Here is a 19,403-nt window from a genome sequence, read left to right on the forward strand (position 1 = left end):
GTTTCTGCCTTTTTCTGGTTTTGGTTTTGTAATGTGTGTCGTCTTTACAATAACCTGAAGTCACTTACCCAGAGTCTAATAAGATGGTTTGTCCATTTCCATTGCTTCCCTCGTGTCACTGTTTAAGGAGGCACCATCCAAACATGGCTGTGTTTGTAAGCCTTACCTTTATAATAATCCTCCTGAGCCCCCTGGATTTCCTTTATTGTGTATCTTTTTGAAGCAGTAAATACATTAGTCAGACATAGTACTGTCAGTTTGATAGAAGACCCTTGCTTTTAAGAAAGTTGTACACAGGAAACTACTTAGCCCATCAATAATTTGAATAATTAACGAACTTTGATTCCCAAACATCCATTGCTGCCTAGCACTATGAACATGTAATATGAGGGATGGCAAATTGTTATTTTTTTGTTCGAGTAGCATGTCATCCATGGATGTGTAGATATGTATTCTAGAAACCTGCTGCACTTACGTTACTTCACACAAGCAGTTTTGGTACACTTCCACTCCATTTAGGTTGTATGCGGTATAGCACTATCAGACCGAAGAAACGAACGTAGGCAAGCGATACCGCCCAAGGCAGGCAAGGTGGTGAGAAACTGCATTCAGGGCTCCTGGCTGGATGGAATGGAACTTTAGTACGTGTTGATAGGCTACAGAGGCGAAGAAAAGTAACTGTATCAATGTTTCACCTGCCACAACAGTTCAGTAACAAGCACTTTTCTCAAATCTGTTCTGCATACAAATTTAAGGTGCAAGATTTGGCTTTTCACCTCTTTAACACGTTCATAACCTTCCTTACCTAACCTTTATGAATACCCAAATATGGATTTTTGTAAATCTGAAAAGTGCACAGCTGAAAGATATTGTAGGTACATTGATTTAAAAGGATGTAATTTGAGTGTAGGTGGGCTCTACTGAAGTAAGAGTCCGTGTGAATAGGTTTCACCTAGTGTGACTCTTTCTGCAATCATAGAGATATTACAATTATATTTTGTTAGCGTGTGTATGTATTTGTGTATACATTTATGTACTATATCTGCGCTGTTTCATATAAAGCAATCATTCAAAGTTTGCAAATAGATGGTGTAATTGTACGCATAGTACATTAAAATGCCTAATAATGTGAGCAATATGATGTTGATATTTATTTCTTTACTCCATCCCAAAAATATTGTCAAGATTTACACCACTACATTTGGATGTGGATAGATTAGTCAGTCATTGAATTCATAGTTATGATTAAGAAATCTATTTTTTTTTTCAGCTTGCTACGGAATCGTCCAAGTTCCAACAGGACCTTGGTTCTGTCGGAAATGTGAATCTCAAGAGAGAGCCGCCAGGGTGGTAAGTAGAAACTCTTACCTTTCCTTTGGATACAAACATTACAACAGATGCATGGGGAAGAGGGAATGTATCAAGTTTTCACCAGAAGTAAACCCTAGATGTGGCTTAAAGAATAGCTTTGACTTTGGAGACGAGTGTGACCAACCAAACATATGCACTACAGTGTAAACGAATGAAGGTGGAATGAGTCTACAGATCTGTATTAATTAGGGAGATATCAAATGCATATGTATTGTATCTCACATGCAACACATTCTAGAGCTGCATCTGCAACTGACCTGCGCCGTCTTCGGCGTTTAACCTTCTCTGCAGCCCTCTTGTGTAGATATCAATCCCCTTCTCTACCTTAATGTTCCAGTGCCTTTATCTTCTCTGCGACCGAACTGTGGGACTTGGTAATGTTAAGGCATATCAGATTATTAACATGAGACTGTGGCCAAAATGTAGGCCCATTACACTGACTTTGAAGACCTTTGTTTCTCTCCCAAATTGAGGAGATCTCAGTGCCTACTTGCAGACTGAGGTAACAGGTCATTAGTGTCGTGCAACTTCTGTCACATCCTTGGAAATATTATCTGCTGTAGTCCACATGACACTAATGATCACCTCTTGTGTATTTGTTCAGAGCACCATCTACACCTGTAGACCATAAACTTAGAAGCCAATATCTGGGAATATTGCTCCGTTAAAACACAAGAAGCCTGCTGACTGCCTCCTGTGAGGTCGTGACACAAAGGGAGACATAATTCTCCCACTTATCCAGATTTATGTGTTTTGGTAAGCGCTTTCAACGGCATGATATTGTGTGCAAGCAAATAAAGACAACATTTTATCGAATTAAAGCACAGTCACATTAAATGCACCAGGCACAAGGAAGGATGGAAGGACCATTAGGTTTTGAGCAATTACCCTTGCCTTTTAAAACAAAACATTCAATCTTTAATTCCAATTCATTGGACTCTTTTTATGCTCCTCGGGGGATGAGTCACTCGAGGATTGTGACTGTGAGAGCAAGTGTGACTTAAGTGGCCATCATTATCATTTTCCACGTCTTGGCTGTACCTTGTTATTTCACAATAGTTCATGTGGTTGAAGTAGGATGAAAACGTTGTAATTACTTTTGCTTATGTTTGTATACTTGTGCCACTTTCATACATACCTTTGTGAGGTTGATAAGTGTGTTAGGACTGGCTGTTCAAATGGCTTTGGATTGTCTGTTTACAGAGTTTGTGTCGAATTGTTTGTTTCAATGTTTGTGAGGAGGTGGTCTTGCACATTTCACTATTTATTGTCTTTGTGAATTCCCCCTTTGAGCCTATTTCATTCCTTCAGTTCTAAGCATGAGCTTACAGACTGCAGCCCATTTAATGGCTCAAAGAGGTTGTGAGGCTCTACAAATAGTTTTCATTGTGTGCCAGGGCCATCATGATCAGGATCTCATTTGTTGTCATCATTAAACCAGGATCTCAGCGCCAAGGTTACTGCTTTCTCCTAAGAGGTAACTGATTTCCCATTGTTGATATTTTTAAAGAAAGTCCTCCATAGTTTTGTGATGTTTTACTTTCAAGGACGTGACATTTGGAACCAGACTGATGTTGAAACATGGTTAATCTGGGCAAAGTATATTGTATATTTCCCCATGACTCACACCCTCTGCTCTTTCTAAAATAAACTAAATGTCCATCACATATTTTGGGTGGGTGGTTGTCTACCCACCTCAAGAAATAATCTCGACCCTTGTCAGGATAAACCCTCTAAAAGTCACGAAATTAACCTGAGCTCAACCCCCAAAAACTATGGCACAGAGCAGATAGGCCTAACTTAGGGCAATGTGTAAAGTAGTTATGCAGCACCAAAACACTAATAAAGTCAAAATACAAAACAATAAAAATACCAAACCAAATTAGACAAATAGAGTACAATTTAATTCACAAAACTTCCAACAAAATTATAATAATCCAATAAGGGGAACCAGAGATATGAATTGCTAAAGTTTGACATAGAAATAGTGCCAGAAAGCCACAATGCCAATGACAGTCATTGGTCGTGGAAGACTTGGACCTACGCCCAATTTGAGGCTGACTGCGATCGAGAGAGGGGCGCAAACACTAACCTGGGCCTTCCTGCTTTAGGAATATTCCTTCTGACTTAGTCTTTTAAGTCCCAGTCCACCACAGATGTACACTTATAATGCTCCACACAACCTCGTCACCTAGCAGACTCTTGGCGTCCACTTTTTTGTTCTGGGTACATGAGGGAGCAAGTACAGTCATACAGGGCTCTTTTCAAGTCATAGGAAAATGCATAGGCTTTTCAGGGCAAGTCCAGTCCTCTTCTGCCTTGATCTAGTAGGTAGGAAGGCTTCTTGGGACGCATTGACAAATTGGGTAAAAGTTCCTCGGGCCAATCCTGGTGTCCTCCTACATCTAACACTAAACTCCAGTTTGAGACAGCCACTGTACCCACAACAAACCCTGAGACAGGCATCTGTTGGACAGAAGCAGAGTCCTTCAGTAACCAGACAGTGGACACATAAGAATTGCCCTGGCATCTTGTTTTCTCCCTTTCAAGTGTGCCCCAGGTGTTTAATGTGAACCCAGCAGACCTTCAACCCGTATTTGATACTCAAACAGGATTTGACTATCTAGCATCAACAAAGATGCCCACAGCCCCCACCCTGCATAATCTGTGGAGTTAAGAGGAGTCATCTCTGCCCATTAGCTCAGCCTATTGTTTTTCACTGCAAGGTATTTTCACATATTCAAGGCAAATTATTAGCTGGGGGTAGCTAAAGCGTCATTGCATATTAACCTCCAGGAACTTCAAGCAGGGAAATGGTAACTTTCTAAAAATAATTTATCCTTAATATGTAATAAAATCTGACTTCACCACTGAATTTGATTTTAATATCTATAAAAATAGTTGGTTAATTATTTTTCTAGCTGGATCCATTCCTGAGATACAGTTTTAGTGTTTTAATCTGTACGTACTTTGGTTTTCTTCACAGGACAAACAGGCAGTGAAACTAACTTTTAAGTGCTAGTCACTGGAAGGACATGTTAACATTAAATATCTACATGCCCTATTTTTAAATACTATGCATCCTGCTTTGTGGGCTACAAAGTCTACATAGAGATGACTCATTCATTTATAAAAGAGAGGTTTTGACCTGTCAAAAAGCATTTATTTTGGCTGGTCAAGTTTTTACACTGCTACAGTCAGGCTGTAATGGTATGTCTGAAGCCATGTTGGCACTACTGCTGTAGTGGATGACACAATAGGTGCTGCAGTCCACTAGTGGCATTTAACTTCCAGGCCCTGGGTACACTGTGTGCTATACACTAGGTCCTGGGTGCACTTTGTGATATTTTATTCTATTCTAGGGACTTAAAGGCAGGTTAAATATGCTAATATGAAGAATGCCAGTGCCTGAGATAATAGTTGTTAAAGGTGGTGCCTCAGGCACTTCATTACTGGTTAACAGTGGTACGGTTCTAAATCCAGCAAAAATATAGAGTTCAGCAAAAGTCGAAAATTCCGGGGTGCCCACACAGAAAAAATTGATATCTTTTTTTGTATACTAAGGCAAGCTTCTATGCCGTAGAGCTAGTCCTGTAGCCCCAAACTATTTTTAATCTTTAATAGGCATAGAATTTGTTAATACATGCTTATTAAGGGAGTAAAATGTGAATCAAAGGTTAAGAGTGGATGCCTTTTTCAGGATTTCATGAACTGTGAAATGTTATTTGTAGTTTATTACAGTTTCTTGCGAGCTGCAGAATATCTGTAGTACAATACAACAACTGAAATGCAAAACTGCAATTTGGTTGAAAAAGTGTTGCCTACTGTGTCTGATGTTACAAACTGTTACCTGCTTCCTTACCAGTAACTGGTATAATGTACTGAAAAAATGTTAGAATGTAATTTGAGGCGGTTTTACCAAATATGAAGTAGATCGCAACGAAGAAATGTGAGTTCCTTCAGGTTTTCTCCAGACATCTAAAAAAGCTTACACAAAATTGTTGGCGGAATGAGAAAGTGCCAGCTAAAGCTATACACAGCTTTGATGTTAATGGCTTATTTAGATAGCCAAATATAATTCTTCTCAGCCTACATAGAATCATGCTGCCTATGGCAGTTAGCAAAGTATTGCATAGCTGCATTGACAGCACGGAATCAGAACTGAACTTGAGGAATATGACAAAAAGGTGTGGCTCAAAAGTGGAAAAGCGAAGCAGACTAAAAACAAGGTATGATTACGAGTAGCATTTTATGGTGTGTACCATAGTTGCAGACAACATTGGCTACTTCTTAGTAGCTGCCAGCAATTGTTCTAAGAGAATTCAGAATGGGCCAGATTGGTTTTGGCCATTCATATTTATGTGAATCACAAAAGTAGTGAGTACTGCTGTAACCTTTGGTTCAGCCTCTCTGGTTACAGATCTCTTTAAGAGTGATATGTTGACCCAAAATAATTTGCCAGTGAATTGAAACCTGTTGATGATCTGACTGAAACTGTGATCCACAATCCGAAATGATCACTTATAGTAATCATTGAAGTTGGATGATGATGTTGAGAGCAAAAAAATAGCCATCTAAGTTGTGGTTAATATTTTTTCTAGCAAAATCAGAAAACCTAGCTTGCTTATTATAGCCACAGCTCACCATGTGACCGATTATGCTTAAGATCATTTTGGACAAGTCCAGTCAGGAATATTTGTCGCTTGTAGCATCCTATTGAAAAAATATAACCAGTGACTAGATGAACACAAAGTCTAATTATAGAGACTTATTTAAAATATATTTATTGATATTATCTAATTATTACGTTCAGTTTGGGGAAGATGTAGTATTGTAACGTACATGTAACCATGCAGACCTATTAAATTTCCTGTCAAAATGTGTGGAACATTGACAACTGGTCTGAAGACAGAAAGTTGCAAAAGACTCTTAGGTGGGTATGACATGTCTCTCTGGGGCACTTTGCAGAGATTTGCTGACAAATTACCAAAGGAAGATTGAGCCTTTCAAGAGGCCCTGCAGGAAGGGATGGTAGTCTTGAACCGAGTAATAAGTGCTGCAGCTGTCTTAGCTGATGTTTCTGCTCCTGGTTATTGCCATGGTATTTGACTGAGACTGATGGGCCTAGAGCCAGAAGCATAGTGGAGGCTTTTAATTCTTCCCTTTTCAAGCCCTTTCTGTTTCGGTTCACACTCTGATGATGAGATGGTTCAGGAGAAAATAGAAATGGACCCCAGACCTCTTATGTTTTCACTTTTAAATTGCGCTTAACTCTGAGTCTTATTCTCTTTGCTGTATTTTAAAGACTATGTTTGGACAGACCCCTTCTTACCTTTCAAGCCACTTGTGCATGGCCCCTATGCCATTCTCTTCTTAGCATCTTGCCTTTTTCCGATAGCCCTCTCCTATTTCCTTTCCCACCAGCTCTCCGTTCCACCGCAGGATTTCCCGTTTGAGTAGAGAGAGCGAGCAAGCACGATCAAACCCTCAGTTCCAGTTTGTGAAGGGCATCAGGAGTCTGCGGCCTAGCTGCTCCCTGGATCCTATAAAAATCACATAGCACCGCCAACGTTCAGTGGACGCGCTGCTGGCACGCTAAAGGCAAGCCTGTCTGCGCCTGGACGTCGCCAGTAGCCAGGGCCCCCTGCATTTTTCGGACAGATATTGTCTTGCGGCTGAGATGCTCGGACTCGGCATTAGAACAATTAAGTTTCGGACCTTCTGGTAGGGCTTACTGCTCACAAAACTCTTGTGGCATGTCTGGGCCCTCTTTTAATATGGAGGGCCCTTTCTCCTGTAAATTCTGTCACTATCAGAGCTCCAAGTGGAAACAGAAGGTAGCAATACAGCCTATCCCTGACCAGACGGTTAGAAATTATACCACTCATGCATCTTTTTTCTCCTATGACACCTCACCTGTTAAATCTGGGAATTCTTCCTAGGCAATATTAGATCTCTGCCCAAGCATACTGTAGAAATATGGGACTTGCTTACCTCAGAAACCCCTGAGCTGGGGTTTCTTACAGAAACTTGGCTTAAACCTTTCTTCACTCCGTCCATTACCTTGGCACTTCCCAAGAACAGATTGCCACCCATACAGTCTCCTCTAAGCATTTTGTTTTATTAGGAGATTTTAATGTACATAGCGAAACTACCTCTAACACGGAAGCTGCTCAGCTCCTTTCAGACTTGTCTATACTCGGTCTGAAAAACAATAAATACACATTTGGCAGGACACATATTCATACTAAGGACTCCCCCACTGTAGTTTGGTCTGAATATTCCTTGATTGAGTTCCAAATTTTTGGGACTAAGGTGTCTATTCCCCCACCAGTGCCTCCTCTAGTCTTAGGAGAAAATCGTGCAAAATTAATCATGACGCTTTTGTGAAAGAATTTACGGTGCCTATGATTCAAGAACCGAGGAACCTTGATGTGTTAGTTTAGACTATCATATTGCGTAAAAACTGGCTATAGACAGTATTGCCCCTCTGAAACGCCAATTTAATGTTACACAGAGACCAGATGCAGTCTGGTACTCTGCCGAATTGTGTAAGCAGAAGGGCCTTTGTAGAAATGTGGAGAGACGTTGGCGTCACTCAACCAATCCAAATGATAAAGAAGACCTATAAGACTTTGTTAGCACTCTACCACAAGAATATAAAAAATGCTAGAAGAGCCCACATTGCCTCACAACTTAACCAGGCAGGGGACCCGTCTAAAGAACTTCATAAAGTTCTTTTATTAATCCACATGCCTGCACCAAGGACCTCCCCCCATCTCAAGTACTCTGCGAGGAGGTTGCAAATTACTTTGTACAAAAAATCAATTTGATCTATGATAAATTTCCTGGATCTAGTGATCCCAGGGTAGCAACGATAAGTTTCACTATCTACTCCTGAAATCAACTTCCTGGATTGTTTACCCCCTCTCGAAGTGGATACAGTAGAGGCAATGCTGAAAGCAGCCAAATCAGGATCACCTGTGGATTTAATTCCTGCTAGGGTTTCCTCCCTGCTTTACAAACAACTTGTTCCCCCTAACGTATTCAGAGAGTTTGGCTTAACTCCAATCTCGTATGCAGATGATAAGCAACTTCTCCTATCATTTAATATTGATAAGAGTTCTCGGAGAGTATGATAGCAATCTCATCTTGGATGATGGAGAACTTCCTCCAGATGAATGCTGGAAAGACAGAGATCATGCTCTTTGGTAATGCCCAATTGCTATGGTCCCCAGGAAGGGGGCCCCCTGAGCTTGATAGAGCTCCCGTTCCTATGCCTGTGGTCAAGAATCTGGGTGTTCAGTTAGATCAGAATCACATCATGAAAGATTTGGTAATGGCCACATACAGTTCCTGTTTCCATATATTGAGCCTTTTGCGCAGAGTCTTTCCTTTTCTTCCACTCCCTGTGCGAAAAACGGTTGTTCAGGCGCTGGTGATCAGTCGCTTGGATTACTGTAATGCTCTTCTGATTGTAGCAAGTGATTCCTTATTAAACAGACTCCAGGTGGTTCAGAATACAGCTGCCCGACTTGTTAAGAACTTACCAGCAAGAATGGCTTCTCTTCCCCTTCTGCGACAATTGCGTTGGCTCCTTATATGCAAGAGAGTCAAGTTCAAGATCTGCTGTATCGTACACAAAGTTCTGAATGGTAGAGGACCCAGTTATTTTATGGAAAAAACTTACTTTCTCCCTGCCAAGAAGATCGCTACAATCAGGAAAGAAATCCCTGCTTGTGATTTTCCACGTTAGGAAAGTTTGTACTGGAGGTAAAGCCTTTTTCTATCTTGCTCCCTTCTTTTAAAATCAACTTCCTCTATACCACCACAACTGCCCAGATTCTCTTCCTTTTAGGAAACTCCTCAAAACTGAACTCTTCTCAAATTAATCCTCTTGGATTGTGCTAGTCTGTAATTCCTACTTTAGAGCGGAGATACCCCTTCGGGGGTGATTTTGGCGCTTTACAAATCAAATAAATAAATAAATTGAAGGCAGTGCGACTTGAAAACAAGAAATAATATTGAAGACGTTTTAATTCCTGTATAAAAGGCCTTCTTTTCAACAAAGGGTTCAGACCCCTCAGTTTCTCAACAGTGGCAGTTTTGCAAGCATAGATCTGCCAGATGAAAAGGAGGCCAGCAACCATATGTGGCCAGAGGAAAGCCTCCACCAAAACAGTGACTTCTTCCTTCCCCCTGCTCCGTTGTTCATGCCAGTGGGGAGAAGTATTGTAAACTATCGACAGGAATGGCTGCATGTAACAAAGGAGAAAAACTTCTCTCAAATTCAAGTCACCGCCACCCAGAAAAGGAAAACCTTACTCCCGAAGCAGGCAATGGTGGAGGTCCAGGGTAAAGATAAGCAAACAAATGTATTAGGAAAATTATTTTGGGTGCTGGTATTGCATCAGATTTAGCCCCAATTACATCAGAGGTAGGGGATGTGTTCCGTACACTTGCAAGACGTTTATATACACATTACATTCATAACGTTTCTGCTATTTGTAATAGAAAAGGATAATTTTCAATTCAAGGGTTGCTGTTTCAACCTTAATTCTGCTCCACACGTTGTCACAGTGCATGGCATTAGTGGTGGCTCATCCAAGAAATAAGAAAATCCTTGTCGATCTCTATACTGGCTAATAAAAGCAGTGTATTCGGTCAGGCTGCAGACACCTTACAACATCTAGGAATTCATAACATGTAGATGTCAACAGTTCTGGTTCAAATGTTGCACCAGAACTTTAGACACCATGGTCACAAAATTGGATCCTTCAGAGGAGAGACTCTCATCTATCTGAATTGTTAGAAACCATTCACACACCACTCATCAGAGTTTCTCTTTAAAAGGGTTGATAGCATCATGCATTATTTTTGTTCCACATATCGGATGTCACATAAGCCCATTACTATAGAGTCTAGAAGACTCGCAGTTGAAAAAACAAGGTGAAATTGACTGGAAAAGAGATCCAATTCTTCCTCTAGTGGTGTTTTTTATCCAGTCAACAGGACATTCCAATTCAGAATGTAGTAACAGATGTTTTCCTTCAGGGTTGGTGTGCACACATTGACCAATTGCAAGACCATGACACATGGTCAGAGAAGTAACGAATATAACATATCAACCTGTTGGAGTTGAGAATTGTCCAGGTGGCTCGTAAATCACTCCTTAGAACATTCTGATCAAAGCCTCTTCTTGTTCAGAGAGACAACATAACAACATTGTATTGTTTAAAAAGCAGGGAGGGGGGACTCACGCCAGCCCTCTGTCCCTAGAAGCTCAAACTTATGGAAATGGCTGTTTGCAAGAGATAAAACCATTATGGCAGTCCATCTGCCAGGAATTCAGAATGCACAGGCAGACTCAGTCAGTCATATCAAGAAAACAGCAAGTGGTTTATCAAAAATAGATGCTTCACAGCGATTTCGAAAATTGGGGCTATCCACAAATAGACCGGTTTGCAAATGCAAGCAACTAAAAATACATACGCGTCACCTCAACGTACGACCAACCAGAGCGCTTTTAATAGACTGGTAATTTATTTTATTTATTTTTAAAACACAACACTTATCCCCCAGGGGATGTCACAGCGCTGACCAATTGCCCAAACTGACTACTGAGATATCACACTGAAGAAGAGACATTGTGCCACCCATTAGCCTGGAAAAGCCAGGTAAACTTGGTATGATTATCAATAAGATGAATCTCCAAATGTAGGGTATGACTTTCCTTAGCTGCTTGATTTTAGCTAGGGCCAGATTACGAGATCTCAGTTCACAAGTGGGTTTATAAAATTCCACCTTGACTTGTAGGGTCTCTGGACCCTCATTATGTAAAGCTTTATGAGCATAGCAAAAGAGTTTGAAATTGGCTCACTTGGGCATAGACAGTCAATGTAGAGAAGCTAAACATGCTGAAGCAGGTCCAAACCTGTCCATATTACAGATTAATTTGGCAGCTGCGTTTTGGATTACCTGTAGTCTTGTGAAAAGATAATCAGCCATGCCTACGAATAAGGCATTTCCGTAGTCCAGTCTACTTATTATGAGGGCCTGGACTATTGTTTTGCGCCAAGCTGTTGGAATCCATTTAAACATCCTTCTCAGTAGCTTAAAAATGCCACAGCATTTGCCAACCTTGTATGAAAAGTTGGTCATCAATAATGCCCATAAGCTTGTCGCCATTTTCATGGTTATGGGCATCTCCCTTAATGTCTCAGGCCACCAGGAAGCATCCCAAATCAGATATGCATATCCAAACAACAATATCTTTGTTTTCTCTGAATTAAGTTTTAAGCAATTCTTCGTCACCCATTCCGCAACTTCAGTGAGGTTGTATCGGGTCTCATTGTGATTCTCCCCCAGTGATATAATCAACTGAGTATCATCTGCGTAAGATGTGTCCCCACAGCCCCAATTCCTGATGTTTTTTTGCCAGTGGAACTACACAACCGTTAAAAAAGGAACTTTGTGGGACTCCACAATTAGATGTAAAATAGCTGGGTCTGCAAGCACCCAGCTGCACTGTTTGTGTTCTGATTAGTAAAAAGGAGCTCAGCCACGTGAGTGTAAAGGAATGTAAGCCAATCTCGTGAAGCCTGCCAATCAGCAGTCTATGTGAGACAATGTCAAAAGCTGCAGACAGGTCAATTAGGATCAGGACTGCAGCCCCACCCTCATCGACTACTGCCCTGATGTCATCCAACCCAGTAAGCAACATGAAATTGGTGCAGCCACCCCGGCAAACTACTGCGTTTGCAGACTAGACAGAATTTTAAAAAAGGGTGGAGGGATAGCCATCATTTATAAGAACCATCTCAAAGTTAAAATCATGGACTCTAATTACAGTGAGTGTGAGGCTTTCTCCTTCACCATCAGCCTCTCCGGTAATCAATCATTTACAGGTATACTACTCTATCGCCCCCCTGGTTCTAGACTGAAATTTCTCAATAACCTTAACAATCTTATCGAGGTCTCAGCAGGTACTCCACATTTCACCATACTGGGAGACTTCAATTTCCATCTCGAAGCGATACACGACCCTGATACCTCGACGCTAATTAACGACCTAGCAGCAGCCGTTCTCCAGCAAATTGTCAAACAGCCTACCCATGAAGCGGGACATACACTAGATGGCTTATTTACCAGTAACCCACAAATTTTGGTTTCTAATGTAATCCCTCTTACTTAACTGATCATTCAGCCGTCTGTTTCTCCATAAAACATAACCCCCTTCCATCCCCCTCCACATCATCTTCTCCCATTTCCTTCAGAGACTGGAAAAATGTCAATCCCCCTCACCTTGCGGCTATGCTGTTCGACATTATTACCACTAATGAACAGGATCCCACTCTAGCTTCCATTACATATCTTAACAGCCTAAACATAGCTTGCCACAACCTAGCCCCCCTTAAAACCTCCCATCGCAGTAGAAAGCTCCCCCCGGCCCCGTGGTTCACAGAATCCTTACGACTGCAGAGACAACATTGCAGGAATTTGGAAAGACACTGGCGCCGCTACTACAATCCCACGGAAAAAATTGCTTACAAAATTGCTCTTTCTAAATATAAAAAACTTATCACCTCGGAAAAGACACTCTATTACACCTCCAAAATCAATCAGGCAAAAAATTGCGCGAGAGAACTGTTTCAGGTGGTCACTCATCTTTCTAACCCTCCTGCCCCCCGTTCTGACGGATCACAGGCCCTCTGCAATTCTCTCGCCAAGTTCTTCGAAGACAAAGTTACCGCTATTTTCTCAGTCTTCACCCACTCTCCCCTTGCTACCACCACCATTCTATCACCTCCCAGTAGTGCACCTAGCTTCTCGGTCTTCGAAGCTGCCACGGAGGAACAAGTCCGACGACTTGTTTCTGGCACAAAATCAGGATCACCTCTAGACCCTTGTCCTCCCGCCATCCTGAACCTCATTCCTGAAGCTATTTCCCCCGCTCTAACCACCATCTGCAATGCTATGTTTACAACTGGCATCTACCCTTCAGTTTGGAAGGAGGCTATCATCAAACCACTTTTAAAAAAACCTATTCTTGATCCCCTCCTTCCCGCCAGTTACCGACCCATTGCATGTCTTCCATTTCCTGCTAAAATTTTCGAGAAAATAATGAACATACAACTATCGAAATTCATAGACAGTAACAACCTACTGGATGATACCCAATTTGGGTTAGGACAGGGTCATGGAACCAAGACCGCGCTATTAAAAGCAGCAGATGAAATAAGGATGACATTGGACAAGGGAGGAGCGGCAGTATTAATACTGCTAGATCTCTCTGCAGCCTTCGACACGGTCGATCACGTCATCTTGATCGACCGTGTCTCAGCATTAGGAATTCAGAATAAAGTTAAGATCTTCTCGCCTCATTCCTGGCCGACCGTCCACAGACAGTAAAAATGGGACACTTCACCTCCCACACCTTTACCCTTCCTTGCGGAGTACCACAGGGCTCCTCGCTAAGTCCGACACTGTTTATGTTTCGGACTTAGCGAGGGTAATAAAATCCTATGGAATTGCCCTCACAACCTATGCTGACGACACACAATTGGTGCTATCTGTACACAACGATGGTACATCAGTCGCGGCAAATTTTCAAGAGGGAATGCGGGCAATAAGTTCCTGGATGTCATCAAACTGTCTCAAATTAAACTCTGACAAAACAGAGGTGATGACATTCGGGAAACTGGAACCAAGCTGGTCCCCCCAATGGTGGTGGCCACCCGAGATTGGAGCTCCACCTGAACCTGTCACTAAGGTTCGTAACCTTGGAGTCGTATTCGACAATGAAATGACTTTCCATCAACATATCAACTCCGTGGTCTCCTCGTCCTTTTTCATCCAGAAAAAAATCAAAAAACTGATACCGTACCTCCCTTCGTCAGCTGGCAAAACCCTAATCAGCACTTTGGTCTTTTCTAGAACAGATTACTGCAATGCCCTTCTTCTGAATTCCCAGGAAAGAGTCCTCAACAGATTGCAGCTAGTCCAAAATGCCTCCGCCAGAATCTTACTAGGCATTCCCAAGTTCACATCCATTTCCCCTTACATTCGACAGCTGCACTGGCTCCCAGTCAGGAGCCGGATAAAGTTTAAGGCACTGTGCATTGCATACAAAGCCATCAATAACTCAGGCCCACAGTTTCTTAAAAATGCCCTCCGCCCGCTTGAACACTCACGAACACTACGTTCGTCTTCAGCTCATCTGCTTAAAGTCCAACGTACAAAAAGGGCTAATTGGGGTGACAGATGTTTCTCGATCTCCACAGCCAAACTCTGGAACACACTACCACTCCACATTAAAACCGCCCCAACGCTCATCAGCTTCAGAAATAACTAAAAACCTGTTTTTTTTTCATTATAATTTTTGCCACAGCGATGGTTCTGTATTCTGAGCGCCGAGACACCCCCGGGTGGTTGCGCGCTATAAAAATCGCATAAACATAAACATCTCGGAAACCCGTCTGGGAAGGATCCAACAGATTGTTGGTCTCCTTGAAAAGGATTGACACATCAATGGCAGATTTGTTTGCCAGGGGTATAGTACGGCTTCCTTCCAAATCTCTGGAAGTATCCCTTCTGCCAAAGATTGATTGCAAATTTGAGTAAAATAGAGACCTAAAGTCGTAGCTAATTGAGAGTAGATAAAATGAGGGTAGGGGTCAAACAGCAAGCCATATTTAACTTCCTTCATCAGCTGTACTATCTGGATTTCAGGTAATGGTTCAAAAGCTCCCAAATAAGCCTTAATATTTAGGATCACTCTCAATGGAAATTTATATTTGTGCAATTTTGTTCATATTACTTCTGGACAGTTTCTCTGCCCTTTTCCTCTTTTCCATTGATACCAGCTGTGATGATCAGACTGTGCCATTGTAAGGACCGAATTATACTGGTAGCCTTGTAATGACCCTGCCAGTGTTGATTCATAGATAAACTATACCAGTTCAAGAGGTCACACTGGAAACTGATGTGCAAACTGGATCCTCTGTACAAGTTTGGGGGCCAGATTTTGCACTGCTGCTGTTGGGCTTACCATCCTGGCTCCTGAATTCCTACCATATGAACATCTAAACTTTCCTTAGCACTGTATGGAAATGTTAAGTGAATCGTCCTTCCGCAAGAACATCATACGCATTAAATTGGAAGAGATTCTGCATTCAAAACCTATTTGATGCCTCTAGATCGATATACTTGGTAATTTGTTGCCTTCTGCATCTTGCACAGTATAGGCTTCAATTTACATTAATAAAGGGACACTTGGCAATGCTCACTGTATATAGGAAATCTTTTTCACAATTCTCTTTCTTTAAGATTGCCGTAGTGAAAGATTTCTGGGAGGGTATTTGGAAGGTATTTACTTCCACTAGAATTCCATATCCACCCAGGTAGTTAAATATTTTCTTTCAAAATTATTGGATTCACCATTTGAACCAATATACAAGACTGCACTACATCATTGAATATGGAAGGCTGCTTCATTGGTAGCGATCACTTCTTTTTGAAGAGTAAGCAAAATACAGACTGTTTATAAGAACCATTGTTTTAGCAAACAGAGGGGTAATGAGAACCCATCTGAGTTGAATCCATACTCTACACCACTCCACTTTACTCCACGCCACTACACTTTAGCCCACTCTGCACCAACCCACTCTATGCCACTTCACTCTACGCATCTCTACTCTATGCCAATGCACTCTATGCCACTCTAATCTACATCACTTCAGTCTAACTACTCCAGTCTACCCACTCAAGTCTACTCTGCACACTACACTATGTGTTGATTCCACTCTACGCCAATGCACTTTAGTCTGTATCACTCAACTCTACGCCCCTTTACTCTACACCAGTCAACTGTACGCCACTCTAATCTGCTCTGCATTACTGTATTATATGCAATTACACCCTATGCAACTGCACTCTACCCTGCACAACACCATTCTGCGCCACTTCATACTCAATCTACTCTGTGCCACCGTACTCTACACCACTCTACTCCGTGCCACTCCACTCTGCCACTGCTCTCTACGCCACTGCACTCTATTCTGCACCACTGTACTCTACGCCAATTAACTCTACACACTACGCCACTCTACTCCGTGCCTACTCCGTGCCACTCCACTCTGCCACTGCTCTCTACGCCACTGCACTCTATTCTGCACCACTGTACTCTACGCCAATTAACTCTACACACTGCTTTCGACGACACACTACTCTACAAGACTGCACTTTCCACCGCTGAATTGTATGCCAGTGCACTCTAAACCACTCTACTCTGCATCACTGCACTACCCCATTGCCCTCTATTCCCTTCCACCCTGCACCACTCTATGCCACTGCACTCTGCTACACTCTACTCTGCACCACAGCACTCAATGGCACTGTATTCTACTCTATATCACTCTATGCCTCTCTACTCTATCCCACTCTGCTCCACTGCACTCTATGCCTCTGCACTCTACTATGCAACACTCTAATCTACATCACTGCTTTGTACGTAGCTGCACTCTACGACACTATTCTCTGCAACACTCTACACCAATGCACTTTACACCAGTGCACTCTACTGTGCTCCACTGTACGCCACTACAATTCACGACACAATGCCAGGCGCAGTGCGTCCATTGGGGCGTAGGGGCGTAGCCCCACTAAGCCCCATGGACCCACCGCGTCGCCACTAAACCACATACAATTTGTTTTAAAAATCGCGCTACCTGCCGGCCGGGAATTCGGGAGACACCCGACTTTCCCGGAGTGCGCAGGGGGGGTGGGGGCCTGATGGGCCTGCTAAAGCTGCGCATGTCGACTTTTGGGCACAAACATGTCGCGCATGCGCAGATTGTTTCCCCCTGATTTTCCCTTTAGAGAGAGGACATGGGGGCGGGCGGCAGCCCCCGGGGTTGTACAGGGCGACTGGGCGAGCAGTTATGGTGCCCCCCCAGCCAATCCTGGCTGGGGGGGCACCATACAGCGCTAGGATTGGCTGGTCAATACCTAGCCCGCGTACATAACCCCCTGTCTGGGGGGCCAGAGCTCTCTCCCTCCCTCGTACTGCGGCCTCTGTTTGTTTATGGGGTTCGTTTGATGGAAGACTTGACCTCAGACCTGACCTGACCGGACCCAGGAAGGAATACTTGAGAGGGCGACACTGCGACAGTCAAGTCCCGAAGGAACCGCTCGGCCAGGGAGACCCGGCGTTCACACCAGCTCAGGTATGATCAGAGTGCTATGAAGGAACATTGTTTACTAAACGGGTTCACTGTGACTGTAGTAGTGTAGTGTACACGGAAAGTGAAATCCGACCTTGAGAAATATAGATGCCGAGTGATTTTTATTTATTAAATTATGCCGCAGTAGCAATCGCCAGTTAGGCAGCACAGGTTTGCTTATGAAATGTGGTGATAGAAAAGTAAATACCTGATTAACTCATTAAAGAAACACTATAGGAAGTAACGTCGTTATGCACGCGCTTGGAATGGCGGTTTTTGGCGCGCTGCTACAAATGAGTGTAACTGCTAATGACTCGTTTTGCTGCCCTTATTTAGACTCGTTTTGCTGCCCTCATTTACACTCGTTTTGCTGCCTTTCTGCAACATTTGTGTTTGTCAGTGTTACATGCAATGTTTATCCCCCACGATCCCCACCCCTTTATGAATGATGGATGCAAGATGGATGCAGGATAGATGAGTGGATGGATGGATGGATGGGTGGATGCATGAATGAATGATGGATGCAGGATGGATGCAGGATGGATGGGTGGATGGATGGATGGATGGGTGGGTGGATGGATGGGTGGATGCATGAATGAATGATGGATGCAGGATGGATGCAGGATGGATGGGTGGATGGATGGGTGAATGCATGAATGAATGATGGATGCAGGATGGATGGGTGGGTGGATGCATGAATGAAAGATGGATGCAGGATGGGTGGGTGGATGCATGAATGAATGATGAATGCAGGATGGATGCAGGATGGATGGGTGGGTGGATGGATGGGTGGATGCATGAATGAATGATGGATGCAGGATGGATGGATGGGTGGATGCATGAATGGATGCAGGATGGATGGGTGGGTGGATGGATGGGTGGATGCATGAATGAATGATGGATGCAGGATGGATGGGTGGGTGGATGCATGAATGAATGATGGATGCAGGATGGATGGGTGGGTGGATGGATGGGTGGATGCATGAATGAAAGATGGATGCAGGATGGATGGAAGGATGGATGGATGGGTGGATGCATGAATGGATGCAGGATGGATGATGGATGGGTGGATGGGTGGATGCAGGATGGGTGGGTGGGTGGGTGGATGGATGGGTGGATGCATGAATGATGTATGGATGGATGCAAGGTGGTTCCGGCTCGCTTGCTGCGCTCGCTCGCTGCGGTGCAATATGTAAATTAGTTTACGCCCACCACTTTCAAATGTCACTAGCCGCCCCTGCACAATGCCACTTCACTCTACAACACTCTACTCTACTCTTTGCCGTTTCACTCTGACACTCCACTCTCCTCTATAACACTAACTTTTAGCCATGGCGAACAGCAGCCAGCTGGTGTACAGCATGGCTAAAATACATTGACAATAGATCTCCCATATGAGAGACCTATTGGCTTTTCCAATGCTTGTTTTTCTTGTCTGCAATTTCTAATCGGATGGGGTTGCTATACTGTTCAGTGTAGATGTCCCCTGATGAGAAACTCCTGGAAAAGAATGAGTTACCTTCCTGTAATCCTAGCTCTTTTCCCAAGAAATCCTCATTAAAGTCTTAAGCATCCCCCCACCTCACCAAACAAAACGGAGTACAGCGCTTTTTTCATACACCCGGGATTCTGTTGAGACCTAACTGTCACATGTAGGGCTGGATGGGATACAGGAGGAAGGGCGAGGCCCTTAAAGTCACAATGCCAGTTTTTGCTCTCATGTACAGTGCAGCCTACCTCTTGGTGATAATGCTGATTTGCATTGACTCTATTAGTAGATTGTTTTCTTTCCACCGTTGGGTTTGGACG

The 19,403-nt window shown here is 43.1% G+C and overlaps 1 protein-coding gene across 5 annotated transcripts in view; it reads left to right on the forward strand.

The window, feature by feature from the left end:
* MLLT6 (MLLT6, PHD finger containing) overlaps positions 1–19,403 on the forward strand; it is a 733,108-nt gene that overhangs the window by 105,959 nt on the left and 607,746 nt on the right. For all 5 annotated transcript variants that reach the window (XM_086924319.1, XM_086924320.1, XM_086924316.1 and 2 more), the window contains exon 2: positions 1,271–1,350. In XM_086924319.1, the coding sequence (XP_086780445.1) occupies positions 1,271–1,350 (80 nt within the window). The remainder of the gene's footprint in view (positions 1–1,270; positions 1,351–19,403) is intronic.

Source organism: Lissotriton vulgaris, chromosome 5 (assembly GCF_964263255.1).
Source record: "Lissotriton vulgaris chromosome 5, aLisVul1.2, whole genome shotgun sequence".
NCBI classification, from domain to species: domain Eukaryota; kingdom Metazoa; phylum Chordata; class Amphibia; order Caudata; family Salamandridae; genus Lissotriton; species Lissotriton vulgaris.